The 26,642-nt window shown below is 38.6% G+C and overlaps 1 protein-coding gene and 1 pseudogene across 1 annotated transcript; both read right to left on the bottom strand.

Annotated features, from left to right (window-relative positions):
- Positions 1 to 535: 535 nt before the first annotated feature.
- On the bottom strand, positions 536 to 1,486 carry LOC118913217 (olfactory receptor 2H1-like). Its single transcript, XM_036887028.2, has one exon. It carries the CDS (start codon positions 1,484 to 1,486, stop codon positions 536 to 538), a length of 951 nt encoding a protein of 316 aa, XP_036742923.2.
- Positions 1,487 to 12,064: 10,578 nt separating this feature from the next.
- LOC118913216 (olfactory receptor 2H1-like) lies at positions 12,065 to 13,000 on the bottom strand (annotated as a pseudogene).
- Positions 13,001 to 26,642: the final 13,642 nt, after the last annotated feature.

The following is a 26,642-nucleotide window of genomic DNA, read 5'->3' as shown; positions in this document are numbered from 1 at the left end:
CTCACTCTCATGGGTATGTCTTATGAAAAGTCTAAATAAAAGAAGAATATAGCAAAATGTATGCAGGAAGCACTTCTTCTTTATACCCAAGATGTCATTCAGATACCAAACTTAAAAAGTAAGACTGCATTTAAAGAGAAAGCTAGGAAAACTGTAGGAGCATGTCTCTCCTTTCAGGTTTATGTAATTGAGTTCATAGAGTACAGTTACATTAATTTAAAAAAATTAAAACAGGTATAGCAGATAACATATAATTTGTTGGTTTTCTAATATTGAAATGTTGGTACTTAATATGCTATTAAAAAATTATGAATTCATCCAACTAACTCTGCAAACAGCATTTCTCCCCATGGAACAGTTAATAGGTGGACAAAATGGACAGATTTTTTTCTTACCAAAATTACTTGTAAATTATTAGGAATAAAGAATAATTCATGAAGTACTGCCTTTGACCTAAGCCCTCCCTCCTCTAATTAAAATTCAGACTCTCCAATATAGAGTGGGTGCAGATCATGATTTTCAAATTAGTTCCAGTTCAAAAACTCAATTTCTTATTTCCCCTCATGCTGTCCCCCTTCCTCAGGAGTTTTTGCAGGGCCCTCTTCACCTCTTTGTTCCGCAGGGTGTAGATAAGGGGGTTCAGCAGTGGTGTAACCACGGTGAAGAAGAAGGTGACAAACTTGCCTTGTTTGGAAGCAAGTTGGTTCTTAGGGTCTGTGTACACCATGGCCACTGTCCCATAGAACATGAAGACCACGGTGAGGTGGGAGGAGCAGGTGGCAATGGCCTTTCGCCTTCCCGCCTCAGACTGGATTTTCCCCAAAGCTTGAGCTATGAAGCCATAGGAAGTCAGGATCAACCCCACTGGCACAATGGTTAAAAGAACAGCAGAGATGGTCATCTGCCACTCACTGGCAGCGGTGTCCCCACAGGCCAGGTGTATGAGTTCAGGAACTTGGCATAAAAAGTCATCCAGGTGGTGGTGAGCACAGAAAGGCACCTGGAATGTGACTGGTGTTTGGGTCGCAGATTCCAGCAGGCCGCACAGCCAGGCCGTGAGCACCAGCTTCCAGCACAGCGGACGGTTCATGATGACTGTGTAGTGCAGGGGCCGGCAGACAGCGACGTATCGGTCAAAGGCCATCACCACCAGCATGACGCCTTCTGTGGCCCCAAGACAGAGCAACACACAGACTTGGAGGACACAGCCTGTGTAGGTGATGCTCTTGTCTGGCCCCCACAGGTTGTACAACATCTGGGGCACAGAAGCTGTGGTGTAGCAGAGATCCAGGAAGGAGAGATTGCTGAGGAAGAAGTACATGGGGGTATAGAGACGGGGGTCCATGCAGGAAAGCAGGATGATGGCTGAGTTGGAGAGGACGATCATGGTGTACAAGAGGATCACAGCCCAGAAGAGAATAATTTCTAGCTGTGGCTTTTCAGAGCAGCCCAGGATGAAGCCAGCTGGGAAGCTCTTGTTGGTCATGCCTATTGCTTTTGGCTTTGGGGTTTGCATGTAATTGTAAACAATGTTGTGAACAAGTTTTGCAGAAAGGCTTTACTTTCACTTACTTGGAGAATGCAAGCGTTAATAGTTTTCCAGGGAGTTTGGGGGAAATGGGATATTTGGCTATTTTTTATAACATTAGACCAATAGGATATGATATTTTTCATAAGTCTATGGTTTTAACATTAAAGTAGCTTGGTAGCCCACTAAACTTGGGACTCTTATCCATAATCTTTAATCACAAAATACAGTAGACACCTTCATAATCACCTTAGATAATGTGAATGTTCCTTCAAGTTTGTTCTTGCAGTCATGCATATAGAATGTCTAAAATATTTGGAACTGCATGTAGAACACCAAGTTTTATCTTTGAAATATGTAGCTCCCCAATACAACAGAGAATTTATTTTCATTGCTTGATATTGTGAATAGGAACATGCAAACTGAAGTTATCCACAAAATAAGGCTGTTCTGTTCTCCATGGAGGCTCTAAACCATGAAGATGCTGAATAAAAGTCACTTTCAAGTATATGAAATATAACCTTGGGATTAGAGACATACCAGTTTTTAAATGAGGAAAGCCTAGCTTGGATACTACCTGGTTCTTTCATTTAACTAAAGTAATTCAAATCAATTTAAGCAAACAACTTAAAAAATGAGTCAATATTCTTATATGAGAAATGGCTATAACCTTCACCTCTGGGGAATAACTGTAGAGATAATTGTTTAATTGTGCCCGCTACCTTAACAAAAAAATGGAAGCATTATAATCACAGTGAAATGAAAGCATTATAAATGCCCTTTAATTCTTCCATGACAAATGTCCATTATTGTGCTCCTCCATAATCACGTGGGCATACTAAATAAATTTCAATAAAGAACCAGAATTTAATGATAGAAAAAAATCAAAGTGAAAAGATGATGCAGAGGCATTAATTAAACAATAGAATCATAGCGCATTCCATTTTTCATTACTGTCCTGGAATATTAATTCCTGTCTCCTAGGAGCAATTGAATAATTCAGAGGATATCAAGAATGTGAAAGGTATAGGACAAAAAAATGCTGTCAGGTGGAGGAAACTGACTTTTAGATTATGAAAATTAAATTTTGGAAGTGTCAAAACAATGCACAGATTTTGAGGAATATACAGGGTTATGCTTCTCCTCAACAGCGACTTTCTGTCTTTATTTAGCATGTGCTGTGTACCAGCCACTGTGTTCTGACGTGGGAATACACTGGGAATGAGAGAGATGAAATCTCTGATTTTGCAGAACTCAGAGGCCAATGGGAAATAGAGACAGCAAGTGCAGAAACAAGTAAATAAATACGAATTCAACTATTTTAAAGATAAGTCTAAAACTTAAAAAAAGTGAGGGTTTTACAATTTAGGGTAACACTAAAAGATGCAAGAAAAGAGAAAGATAATTCACAGAGAGGAAATGGGAGGACCATTCTGGTGCTGAGGAAATGTGTCTGCTACAAAAAGTCTAGCTGAATGGGGCAAAGCAGGAGCCGTGTGGCTGAATGTGGTCAGGAACGTCCGCTGAACTCAGCTTCTCAGCGCTGCATTCCTGTGATCATTCCGAGCTGATCCCATCTTCTTATTTGCAGATACCCCTGAATTAACTACAGAATATCCATCTGCCACTTCTTCAGTCCTCTCTGTACCCACAGAGTTTGTTTCCTATACTCACCTTGGTCTGGCTCAGAATGCAATACTACATTAAAGTTGGTATTTAGATAAAATGTTTTATTTTCATCTGAACTTTTTAAATTGGAGTATAGCTGATACACAACATCTATTGGTTTCAGGTGTACAACATCGTGATTCAACAATTATATACATTATGGAATGCTTACCATGAAAACAATTCACAGGGATAAAAATACAGCAAGTGGGATATTGTCGAGTAATATTGTAACATCTGGATTTTGTTTTGAAATGATATGGGTTCAATTTCCTTTATCTAAAGAAAAATAAACTCATATCAATGGTATTATGTGAATGTTTTTGCTAAAATTATGTTGAATTATTTTTTAAAGACTGTAGTCTATAAATGCTTCCAATGAGCACTATAGATTATTTAACACACACGTGGAAAAAAGGAGAAATAAAAACTTCTCTGACCCCACCATCAAATATAATCTTTCCTTTAAAACATTTGTTTCATTTTGACATATTTTTAAAATGAATAATGTATATACAAATACAAATATTTTACATAAAAGGTATATCTAGAATAGAATTTAAATGTAATAGCTATGTATGTAAATATTATAATTGTGTACATGTTCTCATGACTAAATACTTTGGAAATATAACTTTTTAAATATGCAATTAAAAGTGCCATGGAATTTTGCCTAAGCAATAGATCCTATACAAAAAGTATTTTATTATTTTTAAAGAAAGTTTCTTCAAATTTTTTAACAAAACAACATGGAAATAGCTATCTCTATGAATAATTATTTGATTCTGACTGAGAATTCATATTATTAAGAAAGTATTGTCTTTCAGGCTCATATTGCTTCCCATGAAGGATCTACATCCTGATCTACCACAGAAGACAATTCTGGCCTTTTAATTTTTCCCACAACCAACAATAATCATCAATTTTCCCATCTGTGATTCATAAAGTAAGGATTAACATCCTATTATGGATTTAATATGAATTTTTATTGCTTTTATGTTCACCTGTTTCTGCATATTCTTCACCAAAATGTTTGTGACATTTTTAACTTGATTTATCTTTTTCTGCTTAATATGTAAGAAATGGTTACACATTACTGACTTTCAATTTTTGATGTATACCCACATAAATTCTACATTTTAAAAATCTTTTAGCATAGTTTGTATCTTTCTTCTTCTCAGATACTATTTTTTTCTTTTTCCAATTGTAATTTGTATTGCGTGGTGTTTTCTTCATCTAATTTGCTCATACTTTATGCAAGTATTTCCCTATACTTTTGTTTTGTTAAATTGGAGTTTCATTTTCTACATCTAAATCTTTAATCAATTTTATTTTTTACATGTGAAATTGGGACCTAAATTTGATTCCTAATTTGTTACTATCTTATCAAAATATTTTATTGAAAAATATTTTCTTAGTTTATTTCATCACAATTTTGCTGCTTTTACTTGCCAAGAACTCTGCTAAAGTCATGGCATGGAGCTACACATCACATCATCGTGGTCATGGACAAAAATTAGACAGTCTGTCAGGGGAATGATTTCTTTCTCTCCACCATTTCCTATTTTTATCAGATTATGACATTATAAACTTTCTAGAATAGCACTGGGAGTGTTCAAGAAGTAGCTTAATATGTACACTTTAGTTCTAAATGAACAATAAATTCTTTAAGGCTGACCCTGTTTCAGATTAGTATACAGTGCCCAGAGATGTGAAATCATTAACCTCTAGGGTTTATGCTAAGTTACATTGTGCTAAATATTGCATTACACTTCTCTGTATCCCATTTAATATCAGGGATTTTAAAAATTTACTGTCATGATATGATAAATGAAATACTGGGCATAAAATTTCTGCAGCAAAACAGCAAAAAATTAAGTCATGATTCTGGGTGGCTGTGTTTTAAGAAACAGATTCTCCATAAAGTACAAGGAGTTATTGTGACTGAAAAGACCATAATGATAAAGTATGCATCTTAAAATACATCTTGACACATTTTCTGTTCCCTGAAATTCCATATAAATTTGGGTAGGTTCCCTTCGAGTCCAAGGAAATGTTAATGACTCTTAAACTTATGTGAGTCTGATTTTTTCCTTTCTTATTTTCTAACATCTCAGCCTCAGATGTAAGCTTACCTGGGTTGGGAAGAAGTCAGTGGCAGGATCCAGATAATAAGCATCAGGCTGCCTGGGAGCCATCTGATGACCTTCCAGCTTTGAGTCCTTCTCTCAGGCTTCCCCCCGTGAGGTGACTCCCAGATAGATATATAGCATTGTCTTCCGTCATTCAAATGTGAGAAAAGGGATGAAAACCTTTCCGTTGAGGGGAAGAGCATAAGAAGCTTAGAGGAAACAACTCAGGAGGTCCCCAGGGGACAAATTATGTGGCTCATTAGGTAGAAGTCCAAAGAGTTTAAAAAGCTTGGAAAAAAATGATCCCCTTGTTTCCAGTATGTGAACTGAGCTAGCACTTTACCTTGCTCCAATTGACTGTCTTCAGCTGATCCTTACTTAACACTATGAAGCAGTTGGTACACTGATTGTATCTGTTAAAAATTTTTAAGTCACCAGTTTGCATATTCATTCCACAGATGTTCAATAAATTTCCAACTCTTATTTTAGACATTGAAAACACAAAAGGGATGAAAGGAAATAAGAATGAGTGAAAATAATAAATCTTTATCAGTCTGAAATTGATTGCCCTTACCATTATATAACAAAAAGTCAGGGGACATTAAAGGAGTCAAAGCTGTATTTACATGAGAGAAAAGAATCAGTTGGGTTTAGAGACTAAGGATAGAGAGGAAGATAAAATAACCCAGTTTTATCTAATACATGGAATGAGGGGTAGCATACATATATAGGATTCTTTAATGGTTCATTAATTATTGTTAGAGGAAATACGTGTAACATGTAAAAAAATCTGAAAGTCTTTAAGCACATTTCAAAGCCAAATTCTGAATTACATATACTGACAACTAAAATTAGAAACTTGTAAGTGTATAAAATCCAGGCATCATTTATAAAATGTAAATAAGGAACATGTGATAATACAAGAAAGAAAAGCAAAAGCAGGTATGACATCAACATGACACGGGTATGAATCCCATTAATTTTCTCCGCCAAAAACATGAAAAATTTATCATGCATCCATGGACAAAAGGGCTTTTGAAGGAACTGTGAGATCCTCATCCATACACAAACTACGCTGGGGGAGTCTCACCCACACACGCATCAGGGCACAGGCAGACAGAACTCAGTCCGAGCTGTGAGGCCTGCAGCAGCCAGCGAGCCAGGTCTGGACTTCCTCCAGTGCACTTGGGATCCCGAGGGGAACACTGATGTGGGCGATCACAGACAGAAGAAAAGAAACTTTCCTGATGTCCAGGTTTCCAGAGGAGAATTTCCAGCACACTGCTTGAGAGAAAAAAATACAAATTTGGACCCTTTGAATTGAGTGAAAGGACCAGTTTATCTAGATAAAATAATTTATTAATGAGCACAACAAAAACATAATATAAGGGAGAGAAATAGAATTTTTGTAGGTCATTTAAGTTAAATTGTTCCCAGCGTGAAATAGACCTCTGTGTCTTGGAGAGGTTTTGCGTAAGCCTCATGGTTACCACATAGTGAAAGTCCACAGAGGATTCACAGAAGAGAAAGAGAAAGGAATGAAAGCATTCCACGTGGAAATGACAACTTTATGGAGGAATTCAGCAAGATGAAAGGGACAAGGCCAGAACAAAACAGCTAGAAAACACTGGGAGGTCCTTAGTGAATCTGTACCAATAAACAGGTAAACTAAGTGTAAATGAGTCCAGTTGTCCAGTGAGAAGATGCTGGGATGAGAGAATTAAACAGTAACCAGAAGCAGTCGGAGGACAATGGCAGGACAGGCCGTCACCGCGACGACCGCCTCCCCGCACACGCCAGGAGCAGCTGGGATGAGGGCACCTAACCGAGAGCTCCCCGAAGGCCGCAGAGCAGATCGCCTGCCCCTGGCAAGGAAGAGAAGCCCGCACCAGGAAGGCAGAGCTGCTGCGTCCTGGACCCTCCGAGCCCGCGGGCGGGAGCGAGAGGCCCAGCTCGGGAAGGTGCCCGTGCCCAGGCACCCAGCACGCCTGGCTCCGGGGATCTGATTCAGAAAGAAAATTCCCCATTGCACTGGCTTTGGAGCTGACAGGGTGAGACACTGGAGGGCATGGAGCACTGAGGGGGGCTGAGACTCCATCACTTGGGGAGGACTGGAGTGCTTTGTGGGTCCCTCTGAGACCCAACACAGAGGAGACATTTGAAAGGCTTCCTAGCTTTAGGAAGTGTGCAGAGGGCCACAGCTCTGAGGGAGCCGTCTATGGAGGAGGACACTTTCCAGCATTCCCGCAGATGCTTGCAGCCAGGCGGTAGTGGGGCCATCTCTGAAGCCCTCCCCCTGCCTTGCCGGCTCAGGCCCTGCCTTCCCTGCAGCCCTGCCTCCCCAGGTACACCCCCCAGGGGTGATTGGCCATTGCTGACAGACATACAGGGCCATCTGACCCATAGCACACCCCGGCAGAAACAGCTGCATGTCACAGAAAAGGGCACTCAGAGGTGAACAATGGGGAGCCATCCTGACCAGGAGACAGGCAGGAGGTTGGCCCCTCCCACAGCCCCACCTCAGCAAGTGTCAGCTGCAGAAGAGAAGCAAACTCATGAGAGCAGGGGGTGTGAGCTCTGGGCCCCACAAGACGCCTGCTGCATAAATACATGATTCTCCAGGCCAGGAGACTGGCATCTAATTCAAAGGAGGAAGCCCAGAGACCCGGACAGAATGAGGAGGCAGAGGAATATGTCCTAAACAGAAGAACAAGATGAAACACCAGAACATTCCTATACGAAATGGATGTAAGCAGTTTCTCTAAAAAGAACTCAGCATACAGGTATAAAGATGCTCACTGAACTGGGGAAAGAATTGGGAATCAGAGTGAGAACTTCAACAGAGGCACAATATATGTGGGAATCATCAAGAGCTTCAGAATAAATACCCACAATGAAAAATGCAGTAGAATGAACAGTGGGCTGCAGGAGGCAGAGGACTGCACTGGTGAGCTGGGAGGTAGGGCTGTGCAGAGTAAACAAGATGAGGAACAGAGGGAAAAAATATAAAAAAGGGAAGATACTGAGAGAGCTCTGCGAGAACTCCAGATGAAACATTATTCTCATAATAGGGATTCCAAAATGAAGAGAGACACAAAGTGGTAGAAAGTCAATTAGGTGAATCCTACCTAACATATGAAGAAGAGCTAATATGCATCCTTCTTAAAGTTTTCCAAAACAATAGAGGAGGAAGGAACACTTCCTAACTCATTCTGAGGCCACCATCTCTCTAACACCAAAACCAGACAAAGACACTACAAAAAAATTACAGACCAATATCTCTGATGAACATAGATGCCAAAATACTCAACAAAATATTAGTAATTAGTAACTGAATTCAAAAATATATCATAAGGACCATCCATCAACATGTGGGATTTATTAGAGAGATGCCTGGATGATACACTATCTGCACATCCATCAATGTGACACGCACATTAACAAAAAGAAGGATACAAACCTCATGATTATACCACCAGATGCTGAAAAATCATTTGACAAATTTAACGTCCAACCATGATAAAAACTCTCAACAGAGTAGGTATAGAGGGAACATATCTCAACATAATGAAGGCCATATACAAAAAAGCCACAGCCAATATCATACTCAATGGAAAACAGCTGAAAATATTTTTTCTAAGATCAGGAACAAGACAAGGATGCCCACTCTTTCCACCTTTATTCAACTTAGCTCTGGAGGTCCCAGCCACAGCACTCAGGCAACACACAGAGATAACAGGCATCCAGACTGGTGAGTGAAGTAAGTCTAACAGAGAAAGCCAAATACCATATGATTTCACTTATATGTGGAATCTAAAGAAACAAACAAATAAAATAAGAATAGACTCATAAATACAGAGCGCAAACTGGTGGTTGCTATAAAGGAGGGGTGAGAAGGTGTGTGAAAGAGCTAAAGGGGATAAAGAGGTACAAACTTCCAGTAAAAAAATACTTACACCACAGGAATGTAAAGTACAGCATAGGGAATAATGTCGGTACTATTGTAGTAGCTTTGTGTGGTGACAGGGCGCAACTACACCTATTCTGGGGGGCATTTTGTAATGTCTGTAATTGTGGAATCCCTATGTTGTACTTCTGAAACTAATATAATATTGTGTATTGATTATACTTCAATTTTTTAAAAGTTCAAAACATTTGTATTCCTATACTAAAGTATTTTATTCTAATTTAATATCTGCTTTTATGTTGATTAAGATTAATTAAGTTCCCTTTTGAAAGTTATTTTGTTCCCTATAAAAATTGTTTATTATGTTTACTCCATCCATTTGTTATGATTTCTATCTTTTATTTTAGAAGTTTTCTTCCAAATTCTGTTTGTAGGCTTTCCATTTAATAACCCATCCTCTGTCTGTTTTTCTGAATCCAGAACACTTTTGCTTTCAATATGTCCATTAGTTAAATTTCCACAGTCATGTCTTGTCAGGCAGGAGCAGTTTCACAGCTTCATGAAGTGGGTGCAATGTGTTATTGATATTGTTTGGTAACGTTACTACAGGAAAACACACTATATATAGTTTCAGTCCTTGTAAATTTCTTCAGGTTGTTCATGGCCCAGGATATGCCCTATCTTGAATGTTTAAGTTCTCTCGTGTTTTTGTTGGGTAGAATGCTCTAGCTGTGGATCTCTCTGGCTTGCGATTGTTAGGACCCTTTTTTTCTCTTTTAGTTGTGTTTTCCACTTCTTTTAGTCTCTCAATATGAAAAGTTCAGTGCCCATTTGCCCAAAATCACTTGAAACACTTTGCAAATTGGGCCCATGCGTAAAAACGGTGACTAGAGCTCCATCTGCTGAGCATCTCTGACTGCTCATCTGCTCCTGTGCTTAATAAATTGACTCAGCATGTGAACGGTGGTTGACATGTGTGCAATTCAAAAGCATCGATTCACACATTTAACAGGACTAACAGTAGTGGTCACATATTGGCAAAGAAAATATTTTAAAGTGAAAATAAATCGAATAAATAATAAAATTATTTGAAAGAAAGGATTAAATGGATATTGAAAGTATTGAAATGGCGAAGAGAGAAGATAAATGAGAAGATAAATAAAAATACATGCACGCAGTGGACATTTCATTGGCTCAGCCAACAGTGCAAAGGATTTCTTGCAATTCTTCCTTCTATGAAGTTTTCATCAGCTTTTACAAAAAACAATTCCACACAATCGCAACTACTCTGAAATATGAATTTCTGCTTGTTCAGCTTTGTGAAACCCTCCTCCCACCTCCACGAAGCCTCAGCAGCTCTGTCCCTCTTTTACCTTATGTCCGTGCAGTGAGCATTCCCATAATCCCTATCACCCAGTCATGTTGCGATTGTGTAGATATTTTAGAAAATCTCAAACAGCCTATTTGACCATAACTTCCACTGTCCTGGGAAACATAAGAGGAAGAGGCATGTGTAACTTCCAGGAGGAAGTATTTAGTTGTCTAGCTTTCTATTCTCTCATGGGATCATGCATGGAAATGGACTGGTCCCAAGGATGAAGCAGCACAGAGTGCGAAACCCGCACACAGGACACTGCCCCAGAGAGCTGTGTGCCTCCACACTGGACTTTGAAAGTACAAGAAGTAAACCCACACTGTTGATTAAGGTGCTGATAATCTGCCACTGCTGCCTTTGAAGTCTCTTAAGTAATCTAGTTAATACATTCATTAAAGTTTACAAGGGTGTATAAACAAAATGAATTGTAGCCTCTAGCTCTAAGCCATCTGCTTTCCAGACATTTGCCAGGAATGTTACTCCCAGACCTCTGCCTAACTAACTCTTCATATGACATTTGACAGCACCCCAAAGTTACTGTGATAAGCCAGAGAACAGAAAAGTCTACAAGGTACCTCACAGCTTTGGGATTTCTACTGGCAAAAGGGTCTAGACGCTTTTAGCAAACTTAATGGATACTTCCAACTCGAATTATTGCATTAAATTGGTGGGACCAGTTAAATACCTGAGTTCCAATTGCTAAAAATCAATAGAATGTGAACAGAGCTGTGTTTGTACAATTTCATAACAAAGGAGATAACTCAGGGAATTAATGAGGCATTCACATTTTTCATACTTATTTTACATTATTAAAGTCACTTTTAAGTTACCAGTCTGTCTCAGGGAATAAAACTGGCCACAGCTGATATGGATTCAAAAATCTAACAGGCATCTGTCATGGCTTCATCTCCTCACAACACAAAATGAAGTAATTTTAAATAGTTCAATAAGTGCAGGAGATATTTCTTCTTTATTGCCAACATTTTCTGTCATAAATTTAAAAGGAAAGACTGTATAAATAGTAAAGACCTAGGGAAATACCAGGAAAATTCCCTTCCTTCCAGTTGCATATGAGAATACATAAAACACATTTCTCTTTATGACTTTTCGTTAATAATAGATATGTTGTAATTTAACAGTTTTTACTTAAAAACTTTTAGCTCATGGTACGTATGTTGCCTGAGATAGATGTTTTTTGAAATTTAACTCCACAAAGATTTTTCCTCCAAAGACAAAATATTTTGACTACTCATTAGATGCCCAAACCTAGCACAATGTTTGGGTACATTTTTTAAAAAACAACTTGTAAAAACATGGGAATAAAGGAAAATAAGTCATAATTAATGCCTTATAACTAAAACCACCCTTTTTAAATGATGATTCAAAGATTCTCACTGATAGGGAGTGGTGAGTATCATGACCTTCTACTTCCTCCAAGTTCAAAAGATCTCATTTTACTTCTTTGTGGGTACACCTTTGCAGAGCAGCCTTAGCAGGGCACCCTTCACTTCTTTATTCCTTAAGGTATATATGAGGGGGTTCAGCAGTGGTGTGACCAAAGCATAGAAGAAGGTGAAGAACCTGCCTTGCTTTGAAGAAAGTTGGTTCTTAGGGTCCGTGTACACCATGGCCACTGTCCCAAAGAACATGAGGACCATGGTGAGGTGGGAGGAGCAGGTGGCAATGGCCTTCTGCCTTCCCTCCTCACACTGTGTTTATTTCAAGTCTTGAGCTATGAAGCCATAAGAAATCACGATCAACACCATTGGCAAAATGGTCAAGAGAACAGAAGTGATGGACATCGGCAATTCATTTGCAGAGGTGTCCCCACAGGCCAGCCTTATGAGGGCAGGCACCTCACACAGAAAGTCATCCAGGCGGTGGTGGGTGCAGAAGGGCAGCTGGAATGTGAGGGAAGATTGGGTCACAGATTCCAGCAGGCCGCACAGCCAGGCCATGAGCACCAGCTTCCAGCATAGCAGATGGTTCATGATGATGGTGTAGTGCAGGGGCCGTCAGATAGCGACGCAGCGGTCAAAGGCCATCACCACAAGCATGACACCTTCTGTGACGCCCACACAGAGGAACACGTAGAGCTGGATGGCACAGCCTGTGTAGGTGATGCTCTTGTCTGACCCCCACAGGTTGGACAACATCTGGGGCACAGCACTTGTGGTGAAGCAGAGATCCAGGAAGGACAGGTTACTAAGGAAGAAGTACATGGGACTATGAAGCCGAGGGTCTGCACAGGAGAGCAGGATGATGGCTGAGTTGGAGAGGACGACCATGGTGTACAAGAGGATCATAGCCCAGAAGAGAACGGTTTCTAGCAGGGGCCATTCCGAGAAGCCAAGTAAGATGAAACCCACTGGGAAGCTCTTATTAGTCATTCCTGTTGCTTTTGTTACTGGGATTTGGACATAAATATAAATAAAAGTTGCAAACAAATTTTGCAAAAAGGCCTTACTACAATTTATTTAGAGAAAGTAGATTACTTTTTCAAGAGGACTTGGGCATAGTCCATATGAATATTGTTTCGTATATTTAACAGATTACAATGTGTCTTCCATGTGGCTAATTTTCACCTAACACATATTTGCAAGGTACTTCTTTTTGGAATTCAATTTCAACTTGAAATTCAAATCTGCAATCACAAAAATATTTGTGGCCACCTTGAAAATTTACCTTAGATAATATGCATATTTTCTCCACTTGTCCTTTCTGTCAAGTATGTGGTCACTGTCACAAATATTCAAAATGAAATGTTGAATATATTTCATTTGTATACATTCCCCAAAGGGACATAATATTATATGGGCTTTTTTTATGATGTTTGTAGGAACCTGTCACATGAGGATCATCCCAGAAACAAAGCCCTTCTGCACTGATTGTAGACTCTAGACAGAGACCCCAAACATGAATCATCTCAGTGTCTAAGAAACCCACCTTGGCAAAGGAGACATACTAGTGTTTAAGTGAGGCAAACCACATTTGTACAACTTGTTCTTTCACCTTCTAAGTAAACAACTGTGAAACCTCAGTTGACAGTCCTGTCTAGATGTGGTTACAGTAGATCCCACCTCATGGGGCTCAGGTCCAAGTCACAGGGATGAGGGCCTGAGAGTGTCTGCTACTTTCTAGGATAAAACACTAAGTACTATAAAACTGTAAGCACTATATGTTGTCTGATGACTACCCCACAAATGTGCAGTATTTTCTCCTCAATAATCAATTGGACACAACAAATTTAACCAAGAACCATAATTAAATAGAAGTGAATCAAAGTGAAAAATCATTAAACCTGTAATTATCCTAAAGTTCTTCTTCAAGGACAGGGAGAAGAGATAATGCACAGGCATCACATGTGTAGTATCAGCCTGGAACATTGCTTATGGGAAACACTGGCCTTCAATATCAACATTTTGTCTTCCAAAAATTGTAGAATTTTTCAGAGAACATTAGCAACATGAGTGACACTGAACACATAAAACATTGTTCTGAAAATAAACTGAGTCAGATTGTGAGAATCAGATTTTGAAAAGTGAGCAAACAATGTAAAAATGTGTAGAAAAATAGGGGACATATTCTGTTCAATAGTGTCTTCACAGGTGTTTGTTCAGTGCCTGTCATGTACCTGACACTCTGCTACAGTGTGGGAATGCACTGTGAATAAGACAGATGAAGTCCCTGTTTTAGTAGACTTTTCAGGCTCACAGGAAAAAGAAAGAGAGAGAAAGTAAAGAAATGAGCAAATACATCATAAGGATTCATGTGTTTTACAGGATAAGCTCTCTAAATGCAAACAGATCAGGATTTATACTGAGGATAACAGTGCAAGATTCAGCTCTGCTCAGGGAGAGCAGGAAGGGAGCTATGTGGTGTTGAGGAGGCATGTCTCTTGCAAGGGGCCAGCCTGCTGGGGGAGGGCAAGACCCTGTGCAGTGAGTGTGGACAGGATGACGCGTGCGGTCAGCTGCCCTCTTCTAAGTTTCTACGATTGTGCCCTGAACTCGCAGCATTTTGTTCTCTGCAAGCACCCTGCATGTAGCACAGAATGCCCATTCTGTTCTGCCCCACGGCATCACTTCACTGGCTCTCTCAGTTTCCACAGTGGTTTCCCTCCTGTGCCTGTCCCCACGTGCCATGGACAGCAATGCTGAATTTAACTGTAGCATTTGCATGAAAATGTTCAAGTTGTTCAACTGCCTTTTGTTTTAAAATTATATCAAGAGTTCAGTTGTTTTCTATGGGTAAAGAAAATATGACATTTAATTTTTTAATTATTTTGAACTATTTTACAAAATGATCTTTTTCATACTATAAAAGCATAATAAGAACACTGGATTATCTGAAAAAGAAAAGCACCATTAAATAAAATATTTATCTATGATTTGATTTTTTAATAAATTAAATAATACCTATAGGTAAATAGGCATAGACCATAAGAAATAGATCAGATGTAAAGTAGAATCATGCTATATATGATTCTAATTTTCCTAAATATTTAAATTGTGTATTTAGTTCTCATGCTTTAAATAGTTTTATAAAAACCATATTTGAATTATATTTAAAGCTACTAATATTTTGCCTTACTAACAGAATTTGGATACAACTTTTCTATTTTTAAAAATGTATATAGCTTGAGTCGTTATGTTGTATAATTGAAACCAATATAATGTTGTATATCAACTATATTTCAATGAAAATATATCAACAAAAATAAAAATACAACTAGTGAAACAATATGTTGTTCTTCTATAGTTTTGTTAATCTAAAACAATATTTAATTTTTATGGAACTAATTCACTGAATCTATAATTACATTTTTAAAATAATTTCTTTTTGATTCATATTTTACACTGCTTCCCATTCAGTTTCTATCCTGATATACCATCTAAGGACATCACCTTCTTTTTACTTCACTTACAGAACCACTGATAATCATCCTGTTTCCTGTCTGTGATTCTGCAAGTAGAAGAGCAAGGCCCCTTTTGTGGATTTAATTTGCATTTTTATCATTCACATGCTCTTTTGTATTATAGTCATCTGCAAATTCTTCTCCACTGAAATTTTGTGCCATTTTAAAAATTAATGTGAGATCTTTATCTGCCTAACATGGAAGAGATTCTTATGCATTACACACCTCCAACCTTTGATTTGTCATATAAGCCCCATAAATTACTAAATTTAAAAAGTTTCATATAGTTCATCCTTTTTTCTTCTTCTCAGATACAGGTAGATGACAGAGAGATGATAGATAAGTAGATAAATAGAGATATATAGATATATAGATATATATTGTCATAATTTTATTTGTCATGGTATTTTCTTAATTGTCTTTGCTCAATGATCTATAATTTATTCTTAATTTGTTACTAAATTTTCAGAATATTTACTCAAGAATCCTTCCTCAGTTCACTGCATTGTTGGGAGGTTTGTGGCTTGGAGTCAGGGATGTCAGAGCACAAGGGGAGGAAGGAATCCATTAAGGCAAAGTAGGAAGGAATGACAGCTGCCCTGCAGGCCGCAGAGAGCAAGGAAGAACAGAAATCAGGGAAAGTCACTGAACTCCTGGGCATAAGGCACCTCCCCTGCCAACTCCTAAAGCCAGAGTCACTGATACCCAGGGTCCGCTTGGATCTGCATCATGTGGACTGAGTCCCTCCCACCCCAGGATTTGGGGGAGCCACAGAGCACTGGATGGAGTGAAATGATGTTCTGAGAACTTCCCAAGGCAAAGAAAGGGAATTTTCAGGCAGCCTGCCAGCGAGTACGAGGCTGCAAGCCCTGTGGATGGGAATTTGCAGCCCAGATCAGAGCTCCCAGAAGCCCCTCCCTGCCATATTGAGGTGGGACAGAGACAGAGGAAGGCTTGTGCTTAAGCCTAAAGAATAGAATGAAATAGCCAAGTAACATGGACATGTACAACTGGGAGAGTGCAGAGACAAAATGCAGTCGGTTGAGCCATGAGAAGTTTACTGAAAGTAAAGAGGTGCACACTCAAGGGGCAGTGTGGGCAACCTCAGAGAGAGGCACACCCAAAAGCTGGGATTCTGTCTTTTATGGAGTTTCAAGAATGTGAAAAAGGTAAAAGATCAAGGAACTAGACTTGTTAGGTGGTCTCCCAATGTCTATCTCTGGTGGGAGACAGCATGTCATTATCCGCAGCCAGCCCTCTAGGGGATTCTGCAGGACAAACCTCTTGTGCCGCTCCAGGAGAGTGGCCACTCCCAAGCCCTGGGATGCATCGGGTAAGACTGCATGCCCTGCCTTAGGACAAGTCACTGGCTGATTACAAAAGAGTATGTTAGGGATCTAACCCCCCCGACTCTCTGCTCTTATAAGGAATCTTAGCCTCAAGATAAGTCCCTCCTGTTCCACTATGCTAGTCACATCTCAGCATTTTTCATCATAGGCGGGAAAAGTTCATCATGACGCTTGTCTCAGGTCTCTGCCCTCTCTCACCTGCATCAGCTGGAGCAGGTCTCAAGGTCAGCCCAGATTCAGAGCCTGTGGATTGAACTCACACTGCAAAGGGCGCTGACTCTGAGTCCTTTCTGGCTCTCTGGCTCTATCTGGGTAACTCCTTGAGTCCCATGTAGTGGGCTTCACTGGCCTTATTCTCTCTCCACCAACTATATCTATTTTTCTGTGTAAGAATATTACAATGACAATTTTGCTGCTCTATTTTCCAAAAGCTGTGGAACAATCTTATCAAACAACCACTCATTCCATTGTCATGGTAATGGCCAAAAATTAACCAACACAGTAATGCATATAATTGCTGAATCACTATGTTGTACGTCTAAAGCCAATATAATATTGTGTATCAGCTATATTTCATCATTTTTGAAAGTTAACTAACAATTCAGGGAGACCAAGTCCCTCTCTCACTCTCTCTCTCCTATTTTCATTAGAATATGACAGAAACTTTCAATGATGTTATAAGTGATATTTAACAGTTTTTAGTTCTAAATAGTCTACTAATTCTTTACGTCTGATCCTATTTTAGATTGGCATATATACAATATGGAATGATGTGAAAATCTAGGGTTTAGTGTAAAACATTAATAAGCAATCCACTTCCTGTTTATGTCATCCAATAGGAATAATTTTTAAATTTTACTATTGTGATATGAGAAATATAACAGTGTGTAGCACATTTTCTGTAACCAAACTCATGAAAACAGTTAAGTGGTTGTGTGTCTGTGTGTGTTAACATACAGTTATACACTAAATATAAAGCACAAGATCCTTCAGCTATTTTCATGAATCAAACACTAGGATAATTTCGGCATCTTAAAATATATCTTGCTCCATAAACTTCAGCGAACCTCATATAACTTCCTTCAGGTACAGGGAGATGTTCTGTTTTCTAAATATATGCAAATATGATCTTTCTTTCTTAATTTCTAACTCTTGCAGCTTAGAAATGTAAATAGCTTACCTGGGTAGAAAGCAGGTCAGTGGCAGAGTTTTGAGAACACAAACCTGTCCAGACTGACTGCAGACCTCCCTCTTTGGAGTCTGAATGCCTCCCTATTTAAGTACATGGAATTGTCTAGGCATTAGGAGATGGGCAGAAAATGGATGAAGCTCCTCTCTATTGAGTGGCATATGGAGCACAGAGGAAATGCTCTTCAGGAGGTCCCTGGGGCCTTCTATCCTTGCAAGTGATTAGCTGCCAGGTTATAAATGAGGCAAGTGCCTATAGAATGAAAAAATATTCCCATTGTTTTTAGTAAATGGACTAAGACACCACTTTAACTGTTTTCTGTTAACTGTTTTTCAATTGATCCCTTATTAACATAAGCATTGATTTATGGATTATATATGCTAAAAATTTAATAGGAATTGGCTTACATACTAACTCCATCAGTGTTCACTGAGTGCCAGTCATGTACCCATTCCTGTATATCATCAATGTAATGACAGAATAGGGATTAAAGAAACTCATAAAGAATTAAGAGTTTTATCAGTCTGAAATTGATTGCATATGCTATTACATAACTAAAAATAGAAGGGATTGGGGAATTCAAGGCCATATTTAAACAAAAGAAAATAATGATATTTTTTGTTTTTAAGAATAAAATGTTCTATTAAAGAATGAAATATTAGAGGATAAAATATGTTTTAACAGGGATGTGATAATGAATAACAAAATTATATACTAGACTATAGAACATCTTGTTAATTGTTTTTCTATAAAACTATGTAGCATTTTTAAAAGATCTAAAAGGCTTTAAATGCATTTCAAAATCAAGTTCTGTAAAAGCAATTTGATAAGCAGGAATAAAAACATATTTATTTAAAGAGTAATATATTTCACTTCAGATAATATGACTTGTGAAAAGTAAAAAATGAAGTAAAAAAAAATAGAAAAATTGATAAACTACAAAGCTTATGAAGGTTTTCCTCTTGAAATGAAATTAATAAAATATATTTCAGTGTGTAATATAATTCACATGCTATATTTGAAATGTCAAGGAATTATAAAAATGCAGAATAATATTGAACTGATAAACCGTGGTAAAAGTAGAGAAGAAATATAAAATAAAAAAGAAAATTATGGTATGAAGAAAAGCAGAGTAGACATAACTATAAATGTTTATGACTTGGAAACTGGTTTATAATCCTGAAGAAAATCATTTCCAAAATACATTTGGAAACCAAATAAAAGTGTCAAAAATAAAATGTATTTAATATAATTGAAAATATGACTAATGAATATGATAAAAATATATACCCAGGTCTAGTTTTCAGAAAGTGACATAGCATTTTATACAGCTAAATACATAATGCAAAAATGTAGTATGATAGGTATCAAGGGAAAATTCCTGGGATCTCAGGGCAAAAATGTCTAGTCACCATGCAGAAGGAAATATGTAACAAATCTCTGAAATTTCTGTAGTGACAAAAATTGTATGAAAGATAGAGCAATATTTACCAAATTTTTAGTTAAATGTCTTAATCATCAGAGCACTTCTTCAAGTTTTATAGAAGAAGAAAAGGAACTTCAGTAAGTGATGCTTAAGGAAATAGAGCATCCAGATGGATAATAAAATTAGGAAACTCTTAACTAGAATTATAATGATACTTAAAATACTTAATAGCACATGAGGAAATGCATCAATGCATGGCTAAATAAATGAAGTCACAGGAAAAAATAGAACATATGTTACAAATGATGAGCATGTGGAAATAATAATATAACCAGCAAGTCCAGAGGTTGGTGAGATGGATGTGCAAGTGTGAATGAGGAGTACTCTGCCCCCCAATATGTACAAGTCTTTCTTATCCTTTATGAACAACCCATTCACAATTTAAAGCTGGAGAACCAACTAACAGAGGTATAATTAAGGCTATTGTGCATAAGTTTATTTTAAAGGTTTTAAAATAAATAACAACTAAGTTGGTTATATTTTTGAATGATGAAATAATTTTTAAATCTATTCCTTTCCTTCTTTCTTAAGTGATGATAATTAAATGATGTAGACAAAATGAAGAACCAAATGTCTATGTAAATTTTTTTTTGTAAAGCAGTACAACATTATTTTAGTATTATATATAAAAGAAAACTATAAAACTGAGGCTTCTTGAACATGTAACACTCCAACACATAATTAACAGGAGAAGACAAAGAAAAGCAAAGATAGTTAAAAAAAGGAAACAGCAAAAATAATAGGCAAGAAAAGAAATGAAATATATTTATGACATGCGTAAGTGGCAGTGGAATAGATACAATACATAAACCTATTAAAAAAAATAATATTATATTGGATTAAAGGAAAAACCTGAATTTGTGTTGCAATAAATATTCATCTCTAAAGAATACTCTGATTGGCTGGTTTACCATTATATAGATTCCAACAACTTCAAATATACTTTTTTCTCCACGAGAACATGGAAAAAAAATCTAAGTATATAGTCTCCTGTGGATCTGAAAATTTACCTTTGACTTAAGATAAACTATCAAGATGCACGTGAGCAGATTCAGATGGTGGAGATGTGGAGGGCGCTGATTTGCTCCTTGGATTTTGTTCTGTCAGCACAGAGACCCTTTATTTTTCCTTCAGCAGCATCTCAATGTTTATAGAATTCCGAGGCAGGTACAACAGAGGCATCATAAGAAGAAGAATAAAATCAAGAAAGGTCAATAAAACTTGTTATTTAAGTAAACAAGTTTAAGATCTTGAGACACTATCTTATATTAGAAATGGTTATAATAACTCCCATCTTGAAAACTCATGTCCAGATTAATGGGAATAACATTATAATATTATTTGCCACCTTTCAGCAAAAGAACACATAACATAAAATGAGTAGAACAGAAAGCACTGTAATTGCTGTCTAGTTATCACACAATAAATATCTCTTCTATTCTCTAATAATCAATTGGGGATAGTAAATGAATTTTTTAATCATAAAGTGTATAAATAAATAAAAGTGAAAAATTATGAAATCTGATTGTTTCAAAGTTCTGCTTCATGGGCAGGAAAGGAAGTTGGTGCATTGCCATTAGCTAAACAATACTAAAATGGGGACTCTGATTTGGGAAAATAGTACAGAAATATTATTTTGTTAACTTCCAGGAACTGTAGAAGAGTTAAGAGGAAATCAAAATGGAAAAGACATAGGACACAAAGTAATGTTGTTAATAAGTAAAAGAAACTGAGTTTATATATTGTGAAAATTAAAATTTGAATGTAAACAATGTAAAAGTTTGAGGAACACTGTGGGAGACATGTCTTAATCAACTTCACAGGTACTGACTGAATGAATGCCGTGTGCCACTCATGGGCCTGTGTATGAGAATATGCTGGAAACAGGAATGATTAAATATCTTCTTGTCTCAAACTCACAGTCCCATGGATATGAGAGAGAAAGTAAAACAGTTAGTAAATCAAAAGGATTCAACTATTTTAGGTGACAAGATCTAGAAATGAGGAAAAGGCAGTATATTATAGCTGAGGCTAACAATGAAGGGTTCAGAAACAGAGAGAGAAAGGTCACTTCACTCCAGGGGAACAGGAAGAGCAAATAGCCTGGCGCTAAAGGAGTGTGTTGGCTCCAAGAATGCCAGTGTGGTGGGAAAAGCTCAAGCCCTGTGCCCTGCAGGTGGTCAGATACATCAGCCAGACACACCTTCTCTCCTCTAAGTTCACACTGTCACCCTGAACTCATGGCATTCGTTCTCTGTGAGGCACCCTGACTCCAATTCAAAATGTCTGTTCTGCTCAGTCCCACAGCATCACCTAATCAGTTGTCTCATTCCCACAATATTTTTTCATCGTCTTACTTCATCTGGCTCAGAGACAAATAGTGCATGAGACCATGGCATTTGGACAAGAAAGTTCAAGTAGTTCAAGTGGCTGTTGGTTTAGAAATGGTATCATGAATTCACATCTTGTTTACATAAAGAAAAAATAAAAACATATTGTATTGCAAGTTGTTTCTTGACAAAATACATTGATTTCTGTTTGTAAAAGCTACCATTTTTTCTCTATGAATGCATTTTATAACAGTATAGATGATTTAAAATATTAATGAAACAGAAAGAAGAAATGAAGGCAACTCTCTTCCTACCATCAATATATTTATATATTATAAAATTTGGTTTCTTACTTTCAATACATATTGTTTAATAAATCATTTAAATTGATTATTGAGACACATGAATTATATCAGATATCAAATGGAATCCCACTGTATATAGCTCCATATTTCTCTCAATATTAAAATTATGTAATATTTTCATGACTTTAAATACCTATAGAAAATCACTCCTTTGAATATAAATATTTATAATATTTGCCTTAGTGATAGGAAACATATAAAGATTTTCTGTTACTATAAATGTAGAGTTCTTCCAACATTTTACTAATCTTAAACACTGAGATGAATATCTATGTAAATAATTCCTTAATTTTGTGGTTAAATTTTTTATTTAAATATAATGCCCTTTTCTGAATAATATATCCATGTTGCTTCCCATCAAGTATTTACCCTGATGCACCACAGATGACAGCGTTTGGTTGTTTTATTTTACTCACAATACTAGTGGTAATCTATTTTTTCTCTCTGTGATGTACCAAGTCTGAATGGGCCCTATTGTGGATCTAATTTTCGTGTTTGTGATTCATGTGTGCTTTTATATTGATAAATCATCTTCAAGTTTTTCATAAAGGTTTGTGCCCTTTTAAGATTGATATGCTAATCATTTACTAATTCATATGTAAGAAATTCTGATAGAATATAGAGCTTTAGCCTATGATTAATCATTAGACACACTTTTAGAAATCTTTTAATATGGTTGATCTCTTTTTATTATCTCAGAAATATTTATTTTTCATTTTTCATATCCTAAAATATTTTCCATGGTATTTTCTTTACCTGGGCCTTTGTTTGCTTCTGGCTTCCATGTCCTGGACATCAGCAGCTGGAACTGCTGCTCTGGCTTTAATCAGTGCCACAGTTCTAACAAGTTCCGACTGGGCTTCCCATCAAATTTCTCTTTCACTACCCCGGCCTTTATCAAATCAATCCACATCTGGGTCCTTGAGACTTTCATGGGGCCCTTTGCAACTCTCCTTTCAGTCATAGCCTGTACTTCCTTCCATGCCCTTATTGTTTCAACCTCCCCCAGATCTGCAAAAGTACGAGTAGCCTCACTTATAGGTTGCCCTATGTGGGGAGCAAGAATAGTCACTAGGGGCCCAAGGAGAGATGCGGAGCTATCTGGAGCACCAGATTTCTCATTCCTACAGTGAACAACTCCTCATAGGGGCCCTGGGGGTCCATATTATAGATGTTACTTTTCTTGCCCAGCTCCCATAACACCTGCTGGAGCTCTGCATATATTTTTCAGCTAGTGGACAAGTATGATAAATCACTGTTATTAGGCCAAACTGCCCTGATGGATGCTGTCAGCCAATCCAAAAGCTCCTGATTCCCTGAGGCATGATGGGCACTTTGCAACCACTGCCGGAGGGAAGGGTGAGTCATCATGGAAGCCAGTCTACTCATTTCAGGACCTGACATAACAATTTTTCCACCCCCATATCCCGGAGATGCAAAAGCCACGTCAGTAGAGGTTTTGATGGCATCTGCCTAAACCATATGCTCATGTCCACCAGATCATCCTGGGTATAGGGGCAGAGCATTGAGTGCTCCACAACCTGGGGAGGGGGCGGCTCCTCAAACTGAGGAGCCCATGGTTGTTGCATTTTTACTTTCTCAATTACATCTGGGCAGGCCTTTAATATGGGAGAGGCTGGTGTCTCAGGCGGAGGCCTCAGCAACCCCACATCCTCTCCCAACATCTCCTCCACCATCTCTGGGGCTGAAGAAACTGCTCTTTCCTCCTCCATGGCCTCCTGCAATGTGGACTCTCTGGCTGCCTACCTGCTCTTCACTGCTCTAAGGAATCCTTCCAGGAGCATGACCTGTCTTCTCAATAACTGTCCCTCTTCCTTAAGGGCATCCCATAGATCATCACCCAGCCCCTCCAAGTGATACTGACCTGTGTCTCTCTCCTGATGAAGTCCCTCTGTCTCCTTGATAACACTTTCCACTACCTCGAGGAGAAGGCATCCCACAATCCTGGCTGCCACACAGCCGCTCAGGGCCTCTGAGAAGACTTCTATCTCACAGAAAGCTAATTCCACAGCTTCCGGGGTTTCCACACTTTCCCTCTTCTGGGAAAGCCCCACCCCACTAGGAGGTGCTTTACCCTAGACCAGTTCTCCACTGGGGACTCCCTAATTGGAAGCCCCACAGACAGGGGCTCCCAGGTGAAGCTGCACCCTCTACCTTGGCAGCCGCTAGACCTTCCCCACCATCCACAGTGGGGGTTCTGGACATCTCCCCACCATAGCTAGGGGCAGCCCGCCCAAAGGTCACACCCATTTAGACAGAATTCAGGTTCAGAGGTCCTGTTGACTGCCACCAGATGTAACTCTGGGGGAAAATCCCAAGGCAAAATAACTTTGAAACCGAAGTCAGTCAAAGGGAGAAATAAAGTGGTAGAAACCCTTTTATTGCTTACAAGCAGTTGTCCACTTCTGCTTGCCACTCTCTCTTGTGACCTGGCTACAAATGGGCCCCACAAACCTCTGGTCCCTGAGTGCCCTCACTCCCCACTCCCACTGTAATCTCCTATTGATTGAGATGCGCTTCTTCTCTCCACCTCTTTGAAACACCTGTTGGTATGGAGATGCACCAAGGTGAGAAGAGAGAATCTGCAAATCTTGCAATTTTACCCACATGGAGAAAAAAGTAAATTTGAAGGTGTGGGAAGCTATATGACAGTAAGCCAGCCAATTATACTATTCTTTAGAGATGAATATTTATTGTAGCAGAAATCTACATTTTTCCACTAATCCAGTATAAAACTCTTTTTAAATAGGTGTATCTATTTCATTTCCATTTATGCATGTCATAAATATGTTTCATTTCTTTAATTACATCTTACATTTGCTATGTTTCCTTTGATTTTCTTTATCTCAGCCTGTTAATTATATATTTCATGGGTATATGTTCAAGAAGCCATAGTTTCATAGCTTTTTTTATTACACTAAACTAATGTCATACACTGTTATACTAAAATCATTTATATAAACATTTAGTTCTTCAATTTTCTACATCGTTTAATTAACATCACTTAAGAGAAAAGGAAATCAGTTCATTTACAAATTCTACCACCATTCAAAAATGCACCTAATTTAGAAAGATGGTGGCACAAGTAGAGCAGTGGAAATCTCCTCCAAAAATCACACATATTTATGAAAGTATAGCAAAGACCACTTTTCCTAAAATAGAGACCAGAGGACACAGGACAACATCCAGACCACATCCACACCTGCGAGAAACGAGCGCCTCGCGAAGGGGGTAAGATACAAGCCCTGGCCCGGCGGGACCTGAGAGCCCCTCCCCCCAGCTCCCGAGGGAGGAGAGGAGTTGGAGTGGGGAGGGAGAGGAAGCCCAGGAATGCTGAACACCCAGGCCCAGCCATCTGGAACAGAGCGCAGACACAGTGCATGTATGGGGTCCTGGATACTAGGGAAACAGGGCAGCAAGACCGGTGAGCGAGTCCCTGAGGCTGGCACCTGAGGACAAAGAAAAGCGAGTGGATTTTTAAAAAATTATTTATTAAATTTTTGTTTGTTTGTTTTGTTTTGTTTTGGCGAGGGCTTTATGGAAGTCTTAAAGGGACAGGGCGGGACACTTAGTCCAGAGGCAGGGAATCTGGGGATCTCTGGGCACTCTAATCCCCTGGGCAGCAGGAAGCACGGAGGCCCCTGACAGAGATAATTAGCACCCCCAGCAGCTCGCCCTCCAACGCGGCTCCACCATTTTGGAGCAGCTGCCCGAGCCACGCCACACCCACAGCAACAGCGGAGATAAACTCCATAGCAGCCAGGCAGGAATCAGGAGCCCTGTCTGCATGCAGATTCCCAGCACAAGCCACTAGAGGTTGCTGTTATCCCAGGAGAGGAAGGCTACAAACCAACAAGAAGGGAAATTCTTCCAGTCGTCACTCATCTCAGCTCTGCAAACTATTTCTATCAACATGAAAAGGCAAAATTACAGGAAAACCAAGATCACAGAGACAACACCAGAGAAGGAAACAGACCTAACCAGTCTTCCTGAAAAGGAATTCAAAATAAAAATCATAAACATGCTGATGGAGATGCAGAGAAATATGCAAGAGCTAAGGGATGAAGTCCGGAGGGAGATCACAGACGCCAGGAAGGAGATTACAGAAATGAAACAAACTCTGGAAGGATTTAAAAGTAGAATGGATAAGATGCGAGAGGCCATTGATGGGATTGAAACCAGAGAACAGGAATGCATAGAAGCTGACATAGAGAGAGATAAAAGGATCTCCAGGAATGAAACAATATTAAGAGAACTGTGTGTCCAATCTAAAAGGAACAATATCCGTATTATAGGGGTACTAAAAGAAGAAGAAGAGAGAAAAAGGGATAGAAAGTGTCTTTGAAGAAATAATTGCTGAAAACTTCACAAAAC

Source organism: Manis pentadactyla, chromosome 13 (assembly GCF_030020395.1).
Source record: "Manis pentadactyla isolate mManPen7 chromosome 13, mManPen7.hap1, whole genome shotgun sequence".
NCBI lineage: Eukaryota > Metazoa > Chordata > Mammalia > Pholidota > Manidae > Manis > Manis pentadactyla.
This window is presented reverse-complemented; position numbering and strand designations above follow the sequence as displayed.